The following is a 14,061-nucleotide window of genomic DNA, read 5'->3' as shown; positions in this document are numbered from 1 at the left end:
CTAGGAATACAAAATCTTTGAAATAGTATTTATGATATTCTAATGAATGAGCACTCTGAGTTTGAAAGAATTCATTCATTTCCGAGACCTAATAACGATTTCAGTATGCACAGTACGCGAAAAAAAAAGTACCCGACGCCACTGGTCAAACGGCCGCTAGATCTGAAGTGGCTGCTAAGTTAACACCGGTCCCTCTGCATAGGATGCGATCGACAGAATATTCAGAAATTCGGCAACGTTCTACTAGAAAATAAACTAATTATGCGCATTCGTATTAACGACCACTGTCAATTTTTCGCCGAATTTTTTACTACTGGATTTGCATTCTAGAGTAATAATATATAAAATGATTTCTATGATAGGTATCGATAGAAAATTTTTGCAATCAGGAATTCACATTCAATTCAAAATGTGGTCGACGGAAAAATCTTGTAATCAACTCGATCATTAATTGAGCGATGAATAATCTCGAACATTAAAATTAAAATATCTCAATCATTAATCGCTTTCATTAATAGCCTAGTTGATTAAATAACTAATTCACACGAAATGCCTCACTAAAAATAATCCTTGCCTGACACCAAACATATCAATCGCAAACTTACCGAAAAATCCTGGAACTCTTCAGTGTATAGCGACAGCTGTCTTCACCAATCTTTGACGGAGATGGTTAGTGAAGGCATTCTGTTCTGTATATCAATTGTTTTTCATCCATATCTGAAAATATCATGAATATTGGTTTTTGATTCGATATGACAGCAGTAAATCAATCAAAAAGTTTATCACGTCAGTAATTACCCGGAGTGAACACAATGTTTATGAATGAAACGATTACCTACCTAAAAGCTCGGTATTTCCAGAATGCAGAATCCACTTTCGACAACGTTGTTCATCTTTCACTGGAAATCTGAAATATGTGATGGATTTCTCGGTGGATATTTTCTTAGAACATCCAACATATGTGCACATTACTGTAGACATTTTCCCTAAAAAAAAAGTTAAATTCGCAGAATCCAATTTCTAAATCCAGGATAAACCCGCAAGCTAGTCATATTTCCACATTCGTTTTTTGAAATGAGAAAAATTATACTAATTGTACGGAACTAGTGAAAAAGTTTGTGGGCAACTCTTCCGGATTTCCGGACCAATTTAAACAATTAAGTGTAGCATGTTAAACAATTAATGTGAGTGTACCTTGATGGGAATTAGGAAGGTGAAAAAAATACAGATCATCGTGAATAAAAACGAAAAACGACAACACACACAGAAAAAAACACAAATCAACATGAATATAATAAAACAGACAATTGCAGAGTCACGATACGCACTGAGACACACTTACCAAAGTCAAATTATGCTTTCAAAAAATAGATGGTACATCTTTTAGCCCTGAAGAAGCGACAATATATGTTGCGAAACGTTGGAATTAGCTAAGATTTGCTGATTTTTTTCATCTTCCTAATTCCCATAAACGTACACTTACATGAGGTTGAGAGGAAGTGAGCTTTTAAGTTTTAAACAATTAATGTTGATGTTCACTCACCTTATTTTCGATAGATATCACAGAACACAAATGATAGATATACAGAAGATTTCTTGATAATTTTTCACAAGACACACACTATTCAACGATAGGGTTCAAAATGAAACTCATATTTTATCGAATTCTCCTTTTATTTAAATACACCCCTCTTTTTTCATCATCATTACCTGAAATTTTGAGGGGGTAAGGAGTACAACTGTCTAATTCCTGGTTTATAGGTGTAGGTATAATTTCCAAGAATTCAATTATATTGAACAACGGAAATTTTTATTGCTTTATACATGGCTCAAATAAGGCCGGCGAAACACAATTTTAGAAGAATGTTTGCATAAAATAGGCCTTTCATAACGACAGAGTTGATGACATGTATTTTACCTGAATATTTCCGAACTACTCTGAACCAGACTATTCTGGGTTATTTCTGTTGTATTTTCTTGAGAAATTCATATTATTCGAAGGAAAGAAACAAATTGTAAAAGACGAGAGTCTTCTTAAAGTACTTCTGTGAATAAATGGCAGAAACTTTGAGACTCGCTTCCTCGATGAAAATAACTAAGGGTACATCATATAATATTTTTTCGAAATCGCCAGCCTTCCAAAACACTATTAGAAAGTGATGACGATTTAACTCTGTACATAATGTGAAGCACTATGTAGTTGTTTTTCGCATATTTTTTTCAACCCCTCATCTCCATTAACGATATTCTTATTCACCACGTGATTTTTCGTAAGGAAGATATTTCAAAAATTCTCTTTCTCATAATTCTTAATTTTTTTAATTCTGAAGAAAATTTTTTCAGGAAAATTTCGATACATATTATCATTGAGAATACTTAAAGATATTATTTCGTTTAAAAAAGCAGGAGTTGCCAGGGACGTTATTCTTGTAACAGAATATTTGGAATGGTGATAAGGGCCTTCTCGACAATAGAAGCAATAAACTTTCAACTTTTATTAGTAATTGATAACTTCTCGGTTTAAGGAACTGGATGAAAACACTTTGGACTCTTAGAGCGACGTTTCGGCGTTATATTTCGCCTTCCTCAGGCTACAATTATAAAAGAAATCAAAAAGACATCAATACATGGACGATTATGTGGCTAGAACAAACTTATATCGATATCTACATAAACAGATTACAGGAACTATTACAAATTTTTTAAAATTTAGGTTGTTTAATCAACTTTACAAAAAATTCAATGTTTGGAGACTGACTAGATTGTATTGAAATCAAAAACATCATCGCCCATAATCTCTTACCTAAGAAATCCTTTATTCTTCAAGGAAGAACCAGTCAATGGAAAAGTCATAAAAAATAAAACGTAATAGCAATAAATGCTTAGAGGGCTCGGTAAATACTTGAGATTTTCTTGGTAATCTATTCATAGTAAATCCAACAATCAACTAAACAGAGAGACCGGCGGGCGAGTTATCACATTGAACATATGAAATTCTTACTACCAAAACACAATTAGGAAACACTACACAGGGGTATTCATCGACTATCTAACGAGGTTTATATATATATTATTAAGGGTGGAAGTATCAGATTGAACATTGACGTTGTCTGTTGTTTTCTTGATGAAGATCATCTCTTTGAAAATTCTCTTGTCCAAATTATTTTCTCTAGATAGAATCTCAGGTTCCTCAAAATCGAAAATATGACCTGTATCTCTATGATGAAATGACAAACCCGTACTAAAATTGCCACTCTTGCAATCGTTTTCATGTTGCTTCATTCTATTTTTGAGATATTGTTTAGTTTGACCCACATATGAAGACTGACAACTTTTGCAGTTAACTTTATAAATTAAATTGGATTGTAACATTTTAGGGGTGAGGTCTTTTAACTTAGAAAAAAAGTTCTTAATTGTTTTCCTGTAATAGCAAACAATACGGACACCGCTGCTAGACAGTGTATGGATAAGTTGCTTCGTCAACATCGGGATAAAAATAAGTTTAAATGTTTTTTTAGATGGTGTAGCTTCATTGTTTTCTGGAGCGTTAACTGGATTATTGACGGATGAGGCGTAAAAAATATTATTGATTAAAGATTTGGGGTAACCGTTCTCACGTAACATTTTTGAGAAAAAATTAAAATTCTTCATGTGGAAACTGGGATGGCTGAGATTCAAGATTTTTTGCCTGATGTTTTTTATTATTGATATTTTATGCTTAAATTCATGAAACGACTTGTAGTGAAGTATTCTTCCAGAAGCTGTTGGCTTTTGATAAATGTCAAAAATAACTTTGTTGTTTTCTTTAATAAGTATTAAATCCAAAAAGGGTATGGTACCGTTGTTCTCTACTTCGTATGTAAATCTTAAATCTTGATGAAATGAATTGAACAATTCTAACATTACTTGAATCTTATCACCAGGTATGGCCATGATAATGTCATCTACGTAAATGTATAGAAACGGGATAAGGAAATCTACCTGAGAACAGACATACAAAAGAAGTGCGTTCATGATTATCTCAGCAAAAATCGGCGAGGCAGGGTTACCCATAGCAGATCCTTTATTTTGTGCAAAGAATTGTCCACCGTATTGGAAATAACTGTTGTGGAATATGAAATCAACAATATCAGTTAGCTGATTCTTTGATAACACTGTAAATGTGCTTAATTCACTCCAACTGTTCTCTATGATCTCAAGGAGTTTTTCCCTTGGAATACTCGTGAATAGGGAAACTACATCAAAGCTTACCAGTATGTACCCACTAGGTATTGTGACGTCTTTCAATTTCGAAACTAAATCTGAAGAGTTTTGTATTATGAACTTAAATGATGGTCGTAGTTTTGCTAAAATATCTGCCACAAACTTAGAGATTTTTAGTGTGGGTGAATTAATGCATGAAACTATGGGTCTCAGAGGTCTGCAGTCTTTATGTATCTTGACGAGACCATAAAATTTTGGAGCAACTGAATTGTAAGTGTGAAGGGCTTTAGATTGTACCTCTGTGATAAAGGAGTTGGATTTCATCTTTTTGACGATGTTATTGCATTTCGTCTGTATTGAACTGGTAGGATCATGTCGTAATTTAGTGTAAGTGGATGAATCTGACAACAACTCTTCCATTTTAGTATTGTACTCGTCTTTATTAATTATTACCACCTTGTTTCCTTTATCTGAATTAGTAACCAACATCCTATCTCTATAAGTGTTAAGGAAATGTTTGGTGTAAGAACTTAACTTTAGAAAATATTTGGTAAAATAATTTATGTTTGTTGTGTGTTGGAGTTTGTTAAGAAAATTGTGGATAATGTTACATGTTCTTGCTCTTAGGCCGTTTTTTTGATCGTTGTTGAGGTGGGATTGAGACTTTTTCGCTCTAAGAGTCCAAAGTGTTTTCATCCAGTTCCTTAAACCGAGAAGTTATCAATTACTGAATTCTGGAAGGAACGAGAACTATCCACAAACATTTCAACTTTTATGTTTTATGACACTTTATGGCCCCCCCTGTTCAAGACGGTCCGGTAACGATCGAGCAGATTGGAATATCTTGATTTTGCCTTATTTGTTTGTTCTTGTTAGAGGTGAAGAATAATTCTGTTTTAATTGCTTGATGTCTTATATGAAGTGATTCAATATTAAAGGTTATATGATTGTTTTTTAATCCGTTGGAATTTACGATTGTTCTCATTCTCTTCGGAGAAACTTTGAACACAAAAATTCTATATAGAAAGACAGCTTTAGTTTAGTATATGTACTTCTGAACATTGAGTGTATTAATCGAATACTCAAAGCTTCGAATGAAATTATCTTATGATCCTGAAATAGATATCAATTGAAATTTCTGATGAACACTCTGAAAAAAGTATAATTGTGATTTAGAAATAAAGAGTAGAATTTTTGTCACGAAAATAACCTTAATTTGCTTCGGAGTAAGATTTTTTGTCTTGAATTAATTGTACAAAACACAGTGTTGAACATATACGGGGTGTTGAACAATTTGATAGGTCCAGAACTTTTAGGGGTATATTTCCTGAATAATTTTAGTTAAAAATTTTCATATAAAAATAGGCACGCAAAAGCTTAGTTGCGGACGATTTCCAAATTTTGAGAGGGTATCAAAAAACCTTGAATTTCTCTTCAATTGTTTTTCAGTTATGCGATTTCCAGTCAACATTCTCCTTATTCGAAAATAGGTCATAATTGCTCATAACTGAATTATAGATTCATATCAAATCTGCAAACTCTATTCGAAAAACGTTTTACAAAAACTGGCTGGCTGACTGATTTTTCCTATAAATATGTCAATATCATCACATGTGTCACTCAAAATGACTTAAACACAGAGTTGCCAAACTGGAATATAGTATGACTGGTGGCGCCACGAAACACTTTGATAAGGTCAATATTATAGTATTTATGAGATACATATCCGGACACTTACAACACGCCTCCTTAAATCTATAATATTGATCCTTTACATGAAATTTTAAAACACATTTCAAGAAAATTAAACCAATCCTAACTCCACTCTGTTTTTTAAAAACTTATTCTTATTTTTGGGTTCATATGAATAGGGAGTGGTGAAATGGATAATCCAAATACCTGATAATAGTTTTACTTATGCTCATTCTTATCTAAACTTTTATTCAACATGTCTGCTAAATTAAATTTAGACTTCATCTTTACAATATCAATCACACCCTTCTTGCATAAACTAATTATGCGCATTCGTATTAACGACCACTGTCAATTTTTCGCCGAATTTTTTACTACTGGATTTGCATTCTAGAGTAATAATATATAAAATGATTTCTATGATAGGTATCGATAGAAAATTTTTGCAATCAGGAATTCACATTCAATTCAAAATGTGGTCGACGGAAAAATCTTGTAATCAACTCGATCATTAATTGAGCGATGAATAATCTCGAACATTAAAATTAAAATATCTCAATCATTAATCGCTTTCATTAATAGCCTAGTTGATTAAATAACTGATTCACACGAAATGCCTCACTAAAAATAATCCTTGCCTGACACCAAACATATCAATCGCAAACTTACCGAAAAATCCTGGAACTCCTCAGTGTATAGCGACAGCTGTCTTCACCAATCTTTGACGTAGATGGTTAGTGAAGGCATTCTGTTCGAAATGCCCTTCGCAAATTTTTCTGTATATCAATTGTTTTTCATCCATATCTGAAAATATGATGAATATTAGTTTTTGATTCGATATGACAGCAGTAAATTAATCAAAAAGTTTATCACGTCAGTAATTACCCGGAGTGAAAACAATGTTTATGAATAAAACGATTACCTACCTAAAAGCTCGGTATTTCCAGAATGCTGAATCCACTTTCGACAACGTTCTTCATCTTTCACTGGAAATCTGAAATATGTGATGGATTTCTCGGTGGATATTTTCTTAGAACATCCAACATATGTGCACATTACTGTAGACATTTTCCCTAAAAAAACAATTAAATTCGCAGAATCCAATTTCTAAATCCAGGATAAACACGCAAGCTAGTCATATTTCCACATTCGTTTTTTGAAATGAGAAAAATTATACTAATTGTACGGAACTAGTGAAAAAGTTTGTAGGCAACTCTTCCGGATGTCCGGACCAATTTAAACAATTAAGTGTAGCATGTTAAACAATTAATCTAAGTGTACGTTAATGGGAATTAGGAAGGTGAAAAAAATACAGATCATCGTGAATAGAAACGAAAAACGACAACACACACAGAAAAAAAAACAAATCAACATGAATATAATAAAACAGACAATTGCAGAGTCACGATACGCACTGAGACACACTTACCAAAGTCAAATTATGCTTTCAAAAAATAGATGGTACATATTTTAGCCCTGAAGAAGCGACAATATATGTTGCGAAACGTTGGAATTAGCTAAGATTTGCTGATTTTTTTCACCGTCCTGATTCCCATAAACGTACACTTACATGAGGTTGAGAGGAAGTGAGCTTTTAAGTTTTAAACAAGTAATGTTGATGTTCACTCACCTTATTATCGATAGATATCACAGAACACAAATAAATAGATATACTGAAGATTTCTTGATAATTTTTCACAAGACACACAATACTCAACGGTAGGGTTCAAAATGAAACTCGTATTTATCGAATCCTCCTTTTATTTAAATACACCCCCCTTTTTTCATCATCATTACCTGAAATTTTGAGAGGGTAAGGAGTACAACTGTGTAATTCCTGGTTTATAGGTGTAGGTATAATTTCCAAGAATTCAATTATATTGAACAACGGAAATTTTTATTGCTTTATATATGGCTCAAATAAGGCCGGCGAAGCACAATTTTAGAAGAATATTTGCATAAAATAGGCCTTTCATAACAACAGAGTTGATGACATGTATTTTACGTGAATATTTCCGAACTACTCTGAATCAGACTATTCTGGTTTATTTCTGTTGTATTTTCTTGAGAAATTCATATTATTCGAAGGAAAGAAGACAAATTGTAGAAAACGAGAGTCTTCTTAAGTACGTCTGGGAATAAATGGCAGACTCGCTTTTTCGATGAAAATACATAACTAAGGGTACATCATATAATATTTTTTCGAAATTGCCACCCTTCCAAAACACTATTAGAAAGTGTTGACGATTTAACTCTGTACATAATGTGAAGCACTATGTAGTTGTTTTTCGCATATTTTTTTCAACCCCTCATCTCCATTAACGATATTCTTATTCACCACGTGATTTTTCTGCAATAAGTATTTTGTAAGGAAGATCATTCAAAAATTCTCTTTCTCATAATTCTTCATCTTTTGTATTCCGAAGAAAAATTTTTCTGGAGAATTTCGATACATATTATCATTGAGAATACTCAAAGATATTGTTTCGTTCAAAAAAAGCAAGACTTGCCAGGCACGTTATTCTTGTAACAGAATATTTGGAATGGTGATTACGGCCTTCTCGACAATAGAAGCAATAAACTTTCAACTTTTATGTTTTATGACACTTTATGGCCCCCCCTGTTCAAAACGGTCCGGTAACGATCGATCTGATGATATCTTGATGTTGCCTTATTTGATTGTTCTTGTTAGAGGTGAAGAATAATTCTGTTTTAATTGCTTGATGTCTTATATGAAGTGATTCAATATTCAAGGTTATATGATTGTTTTTTAATCCGTTGGAATATACGATAGTTCTCATTCTCTTCGGAGAAACTTTGAACACAAAAATTCTATATAGAAAGACAGCTTTAGTTTAGTATATGTACTTCTGAACATTGAGTGTATTAATCGAATACTCAAAGCTTCGAATGAAATTATCTTATGATCCTGAAATAGATATCAATTGAAATTTCTGATGAACACTCTGAAAAAAGTATAATTGTGATTTCGAATATTGTTAGTAAATAAAGCGTAGAATTTTTGTCACGAAAATAACCTTAATTTGCTTCGGAGTAAGATTTTTTGTCTTGAATTAATTGTACAAAACACAGTGTTGACCATATACGGGGTGTTGAACAATTTGATAGGTCCAAAACTTTAAGTATGTTTCCTGAATAATTTTATTTAAAAAATTTCATATAAAAATAGGCACGCAAAAGCTTAGTTGCGGACGATTTCCAAATTTTGAGAGGGTATCAAAAAACCTTGAATTTCTCTTCAATTTTTTTTCAGTTATGCGATTTCCAGTCAACATTTTCCTTATTCGAAAATAGGTCATAATTGCTCATAACTGAATTATAGATTCATATCAAATCTGCAATCTCTATTCGAAGAACGTTTTACAAAAACTGGCTGGCTGACTGATTTTTCCTATAAATATGTCAATATCATCACATGTGTCACTCAAAATGAGTTAAACACAGAGTTGCCAAACTGGAATATAGTATGACTGGTGGCGCCACGAAACACTTTGATAAGGTCAATATTATAGTATTTATGAGATACATATCCGGACACTTACAACACGCCTCCTTAAATCTATAATATAGATCCTTCACATGAAATTTTAAAACACATTTCAAGAAAATTAAACCAATCCTAACTCCACTCTGTTTTTTAAAAACTTATTTTTATTTTTGGGTTCATACTAATTGGGAATTCTTATATAAACTTTTATTCAACATGTCTGCTAAATTAAATTTAGACTTCATCTTTACAATATCAATCACACCCTTCTCATAATTCTCATTAATTAAATGATACTACACTTCAGTATGTTTAGAGTTTTTTGTGGAGTTGCCGTATTTAGCAATGGCAACTGCACCAGAATTATCTTCATACAATGGTATTACCATTACCAATTTATTCATCAATAGAATAGCTGTATTCGGGTTCGAATTTCGGACAGTCCGAGAATGGTTCTAGAACTGCGCAGAGTATTCGATACTAGGGCGCAACAGTTTTGCGCAGTTCTAGAACAATTCTCGGGACGTCCGAAATGTGTCGCAGGAACACATTATTTTTTTAACGTCTACGATTGAAAAATAAAGCCATATCATCGGGCTTCTCTTATTCAAAAAAGCAAAAATGAAACTTTTTGCTTTTATGAGATTTCAAGAGACCATGGTACTCATAAACCAACAAAATTTGAATGTCTGAAATATTTGATCAGAGAGAAAAACGCTGCTGCATTAACCATTTTTTTTACGTTTGTAACTTGAAACATAGCTTACAATATCCCTTCTATCTCCAAATGCAGTGCTTAATTGACCCAAACACTTCTTACATTGGACTTCAGAATCAAGTTTTGTTTTATAAGGAATGGAAATTCTTTTGGAAGATCTTCCGTAAATTTGCACTTTCTTTTTTCATTATCCATCTCGAATAGTCGAATATTCTTGAGAAATATACTGAATTGATTTTGACCAGAGACAAACGAGATGGTCAACTACCTGCTAAAATGAAGTCAGATCCTAGTTCTCCATCTCCCTAATTTTTTCGGAAAGCATTTGTAGAGGCGCTGCATGCAGTTTCTCGCAAAAGCGCGGGAAATTTGAACTGCGCATTGCCGATTTTATTCAGTTCGAAGAGCCAACATTGTTTTATGAGAAATTTTGCATTTTTGACGAACGGAAAATGTCCTATCTGATAAATATTGCCTTTATTGACAAATTTTCATCAAGGAATATTTTCAGATTTCAAAAATGCAAAGTTTCTCATTTATTCACTGAGGAAATAGGAAATGTAAAACTACATCAGTAAGATTCATAGCTATATTTCAACTCCAAAAAAGTCCCAGCACAATTTAAGTAAGAAACAATTCAATAATTAACAAATATAGGTATAGGTATGTATGTATATGTATGTATAGTATAGGTTTATGTATATACAATAGCTAAATTTTATTTTACAAATGAAATACAAAATAAATGGAACTTGGAGAAAAAAAAAATTGAAATTAATGAATTTGAAATTTTTCAATGTTGAATTATATTTATTTTTCTTTTCACTGTCTTTTCCCTTTTCTAATTTCATTAATTTCATAATTTTACATACCACACTAGTTTCACATACATTTGTGACAGCTTTTAAATCTTGGGATTTTCCCTACATAAGGTTTTAATCTTCCTCATATTATTCTCCCTTCTATGAATGATTTTCATCAATTGCTTTTTTCTTGGTGTACCTACTGTCCTTTATTGAAAGTTCATCAAAATTTCTGAATATTTTCGTCCTTGATATTCGGTGTGGCCAAATGTGGGATTTTTGAGCTAGGGCTTGGATCATCCAAAGCTGCCTTAGTCACTTTAGTCATAATTTCTGAAACAATTTATAACTATTTTTCAACAACTACAAAAAACAAAACTTTTGCAAAATGAGTTGAGATGTTATGTGTTATCATATGAAGGGTTTCGTGCCAGAAGGGCGTATGCACAAAATCGCAATTTTCAAATACCTTTTTCAGATTCTACAGATGAAATTCCATATTTACTTCATGTGTCTTAATAGTTCTTGCAGAGGTTTGCCGAGGAATAGGAACTGCGGATCTGTGAAGCTTAAATCTGTTTAGATCCATATATGAATCTGGTGAAAAATGCTTATTGCAGATCTTGAATGAATATAGAGATTCACCCGTGAATTCCATTCCTAGTATTTCTTGCCATTCCTTAGATCTGAAAGTTTAACAATATTAGCACATTGCTAATTCCATTCATAGATCGACTGTGCTTATGACTATTTTACATATCATTCTATAACATTCACGGAAGACATTATTAGTTCTTCTTCTTCTTCTTCTTCCTTGTTTCCCAAGCTGTCACGTTGGGAAACCTTGGGCTCGTCCATTGGACATGCACCCAGTATCATGTGTCAAAACGTTCGGTCTCGGGTTCGGTGTTTACACAGGAACAGGTTGACATCACTGACATAGGAAAACAACAACTTGTTACTGTCAAACAAACATGATATGTTATTAGGTCTTTTAACAGGAGTCAAATCGAAATTACAGCTTGATGTTTGAGGCCCTGAGGAACTCAGATATGAGTTTTGCAAAATCAGGAGAGGAGCTGAAAATGACCTCATTCAGATTAATTGGGTGTTGAAAGGAGAATGCTTCTAATCTTGTATAAAATAGTGAACAATTTTCCTGATTCAATGAGCATTCGAAAAATATGTGTCAATATCACCGCGTTCGCCACAATGGCATTTTTCCTCATCTTTGATTTTTATTTTGTATAGGTGTTGGGGTGATAGCACATGTCCAGATCTCAATCTAATCATTGTTGTTAATGTTTTTCTTGAAATATTTGTTCCTATTAACTTGTTTCCCGTAATGTTATCCTTAACTCCCACCATATTGACGTAGGTTTTGGTTTTTCCCTTACTTCTGCCCATTTCCTTCCATTCTTGACTTCTTGTCTAATCATGTTGTAAACATCCTGGTAGCTACCCTCGTATTTTGTTACCTCTTTTTCTCTCCCTCTGTTAGCCAGCCTATCTACCTCCTCGTTCCCAGCTATGCCAGAATGGCTGGGGATCCACACACACTTAACATTAATTCCCATCTCCTCTGCTCTTATTAGCAGTGTTTTAACCCTAATTTCTATAGCATGTATGTCAGTTTTTATTTTCCAGTTTTCAAGTTTCATAATTGCGCTTCGTGAATCCGTGAAAATGATGATATTTGTTCTAGGGTTGTTCTTCAGGGACCACTCTAAGGCATATCCAATTGCGAACATTTCTGCTGTGTATATAGCCCAATGATCTGGTAATCTGAAAGATGCCGATATATTTTCAGAGTATATTCCAGCTCCAACGGTCCGAGGATTGTCCTGTTTTGATGCATCGGTATAAATAGCCTGATATGGGGATTTAATATGCCTCTCGCAAAAGGATTGGAACTTCAAAGGTGCGTCGATGCTATTTTTTTCTATTGGAGCTACCACTATATCATGGTCCCTGATGTGCATATCAATATTTAAGTTGTAGACTGGAAGTTTTTGTGATCTCTCCATGAGTTTAATTCTGGGCTTTACTCTTTCATACGCTTCTACAAAGGGTGGTTTTCTATTATTGTTCCAAAAACCTTTGAAAAGTGTTAATTCTTCAATGTTTTGCAGTATTGGGTCATTTCTGCATCTCATTCTTTTTAGTATATATTTTGACGATAGTAATATTCTTCTTTTTTCCAGTTTCATTTCTCCACTTTCTGAAAGGATAATGTTTATTGGCGTAGATCGCATAAGTCCCAAGCTTATTCTTAGTGCATGATATTGTACCCTGTCTAACTTCCTCAGAGAGGTCACAGAGCATGTTCCATACAATAGAGCCCCAAAATCCAACTGTGGTCGGATCAGCGATTTATATATCCCCAACAGTACTCCAGGTTGGGCACCCCACCAGGTTCCACATAATGTTCTCAGTATGTTACAGTTCTTCATTGCTTTACCGCAGACCTCATCTATTTGTTTTGTCCAATTGAGTTTTTGATCTAATGTTACTCCTAGATATTTTATCTCTTGTTTCCAGGGGATTTCTGTTTCTTCGATGGAGAACTTTGGTATTTGTTCAGGTATGGGTCTACGTGCAAATAACATTGCAGCACATTTTTCTGCACACATTTTGAGGTTTCTCTTTCCCAGCCATTCTCCTAGATTTTTTAAGGTTTTATCTAGATTTTCCCATATCTCTCCTATGTCCCATCCTGTACATTCTAAAAACAGATCATCAGCATTCTGAAAAATCTTAACATTTCCCGCTGCGCACACCCCAACTTTCAAGAGATATACATTAAATAATGTAGGGCTAAGTAATGATCCCTGTATTAATCCTTCATGCGCTATCCAGGGTCCCTTTATGCTGTCTGCATCTTTATCATGAAAATGTAATTCCCGATAATTCATTAAAGCTATAATCAGATTTGCGATGTCTACTGGTATGCCGATATCATATAAATCATCCTTAAGAATATGTAGGTTCACATTATCATAAGCTGCTTTTATATCCAGCAAAATAATGATAGTGAATTTTCTCCGTATAAAGGATTCATAGATGCTGGAGCATGCCACCAAGAGATTGTCGTAAATAGATTTTCCTCGTCTAAAACCGAAACTGTAGGGATTATT

General features: G+C 33.4%; 1 protein-coding gene across 1 annotated transcript; it reads right to left on the bottom strand.

Moving 5' to 3' along the window:
- Nucleotides 1-6,583: 6,583 nt before the first annotated feature.
- On the bottom strand, nucleotides 6,584-6,963 carry LOC123322890 (THAP domain-containing protein 1-like). Its single transcript, XM_044910963.1, has 2 exons — nucleotides 6,822-6,963; nucleotides 6,584-6,699 (listed from the first exon to the last, which is right to left on the bottom strand). Exons 1-2 carry the CDS (start codon nucleotides 6,961-6,963, stop codon nucleotides 6,584-6,586), a joined length of 258 nt encoding a protein of 85 aa, XP_044766898.1.
- Between the last annotated feature and the right edge of the window lie 7,098 nt (nucleotides 6,964-14,061).

The sequence above is a fragment of the Coccinella septempunctata genome, chromosome 1 (genome assembly GCF_907165205.1).
Source record: "Coccinella septempunctata chromosome 1, icCocSept1.1, whole genome shotgun sequence".
NCBI lineage: Eukaryota > Metazoa > Arthropoda > Insecta > Coleoptera > Coccinellidae > Coccinella > Coccinella septempunctata.
This window is presented reverse-complemented; position numbering and strand designations above follow the sequence as displayed.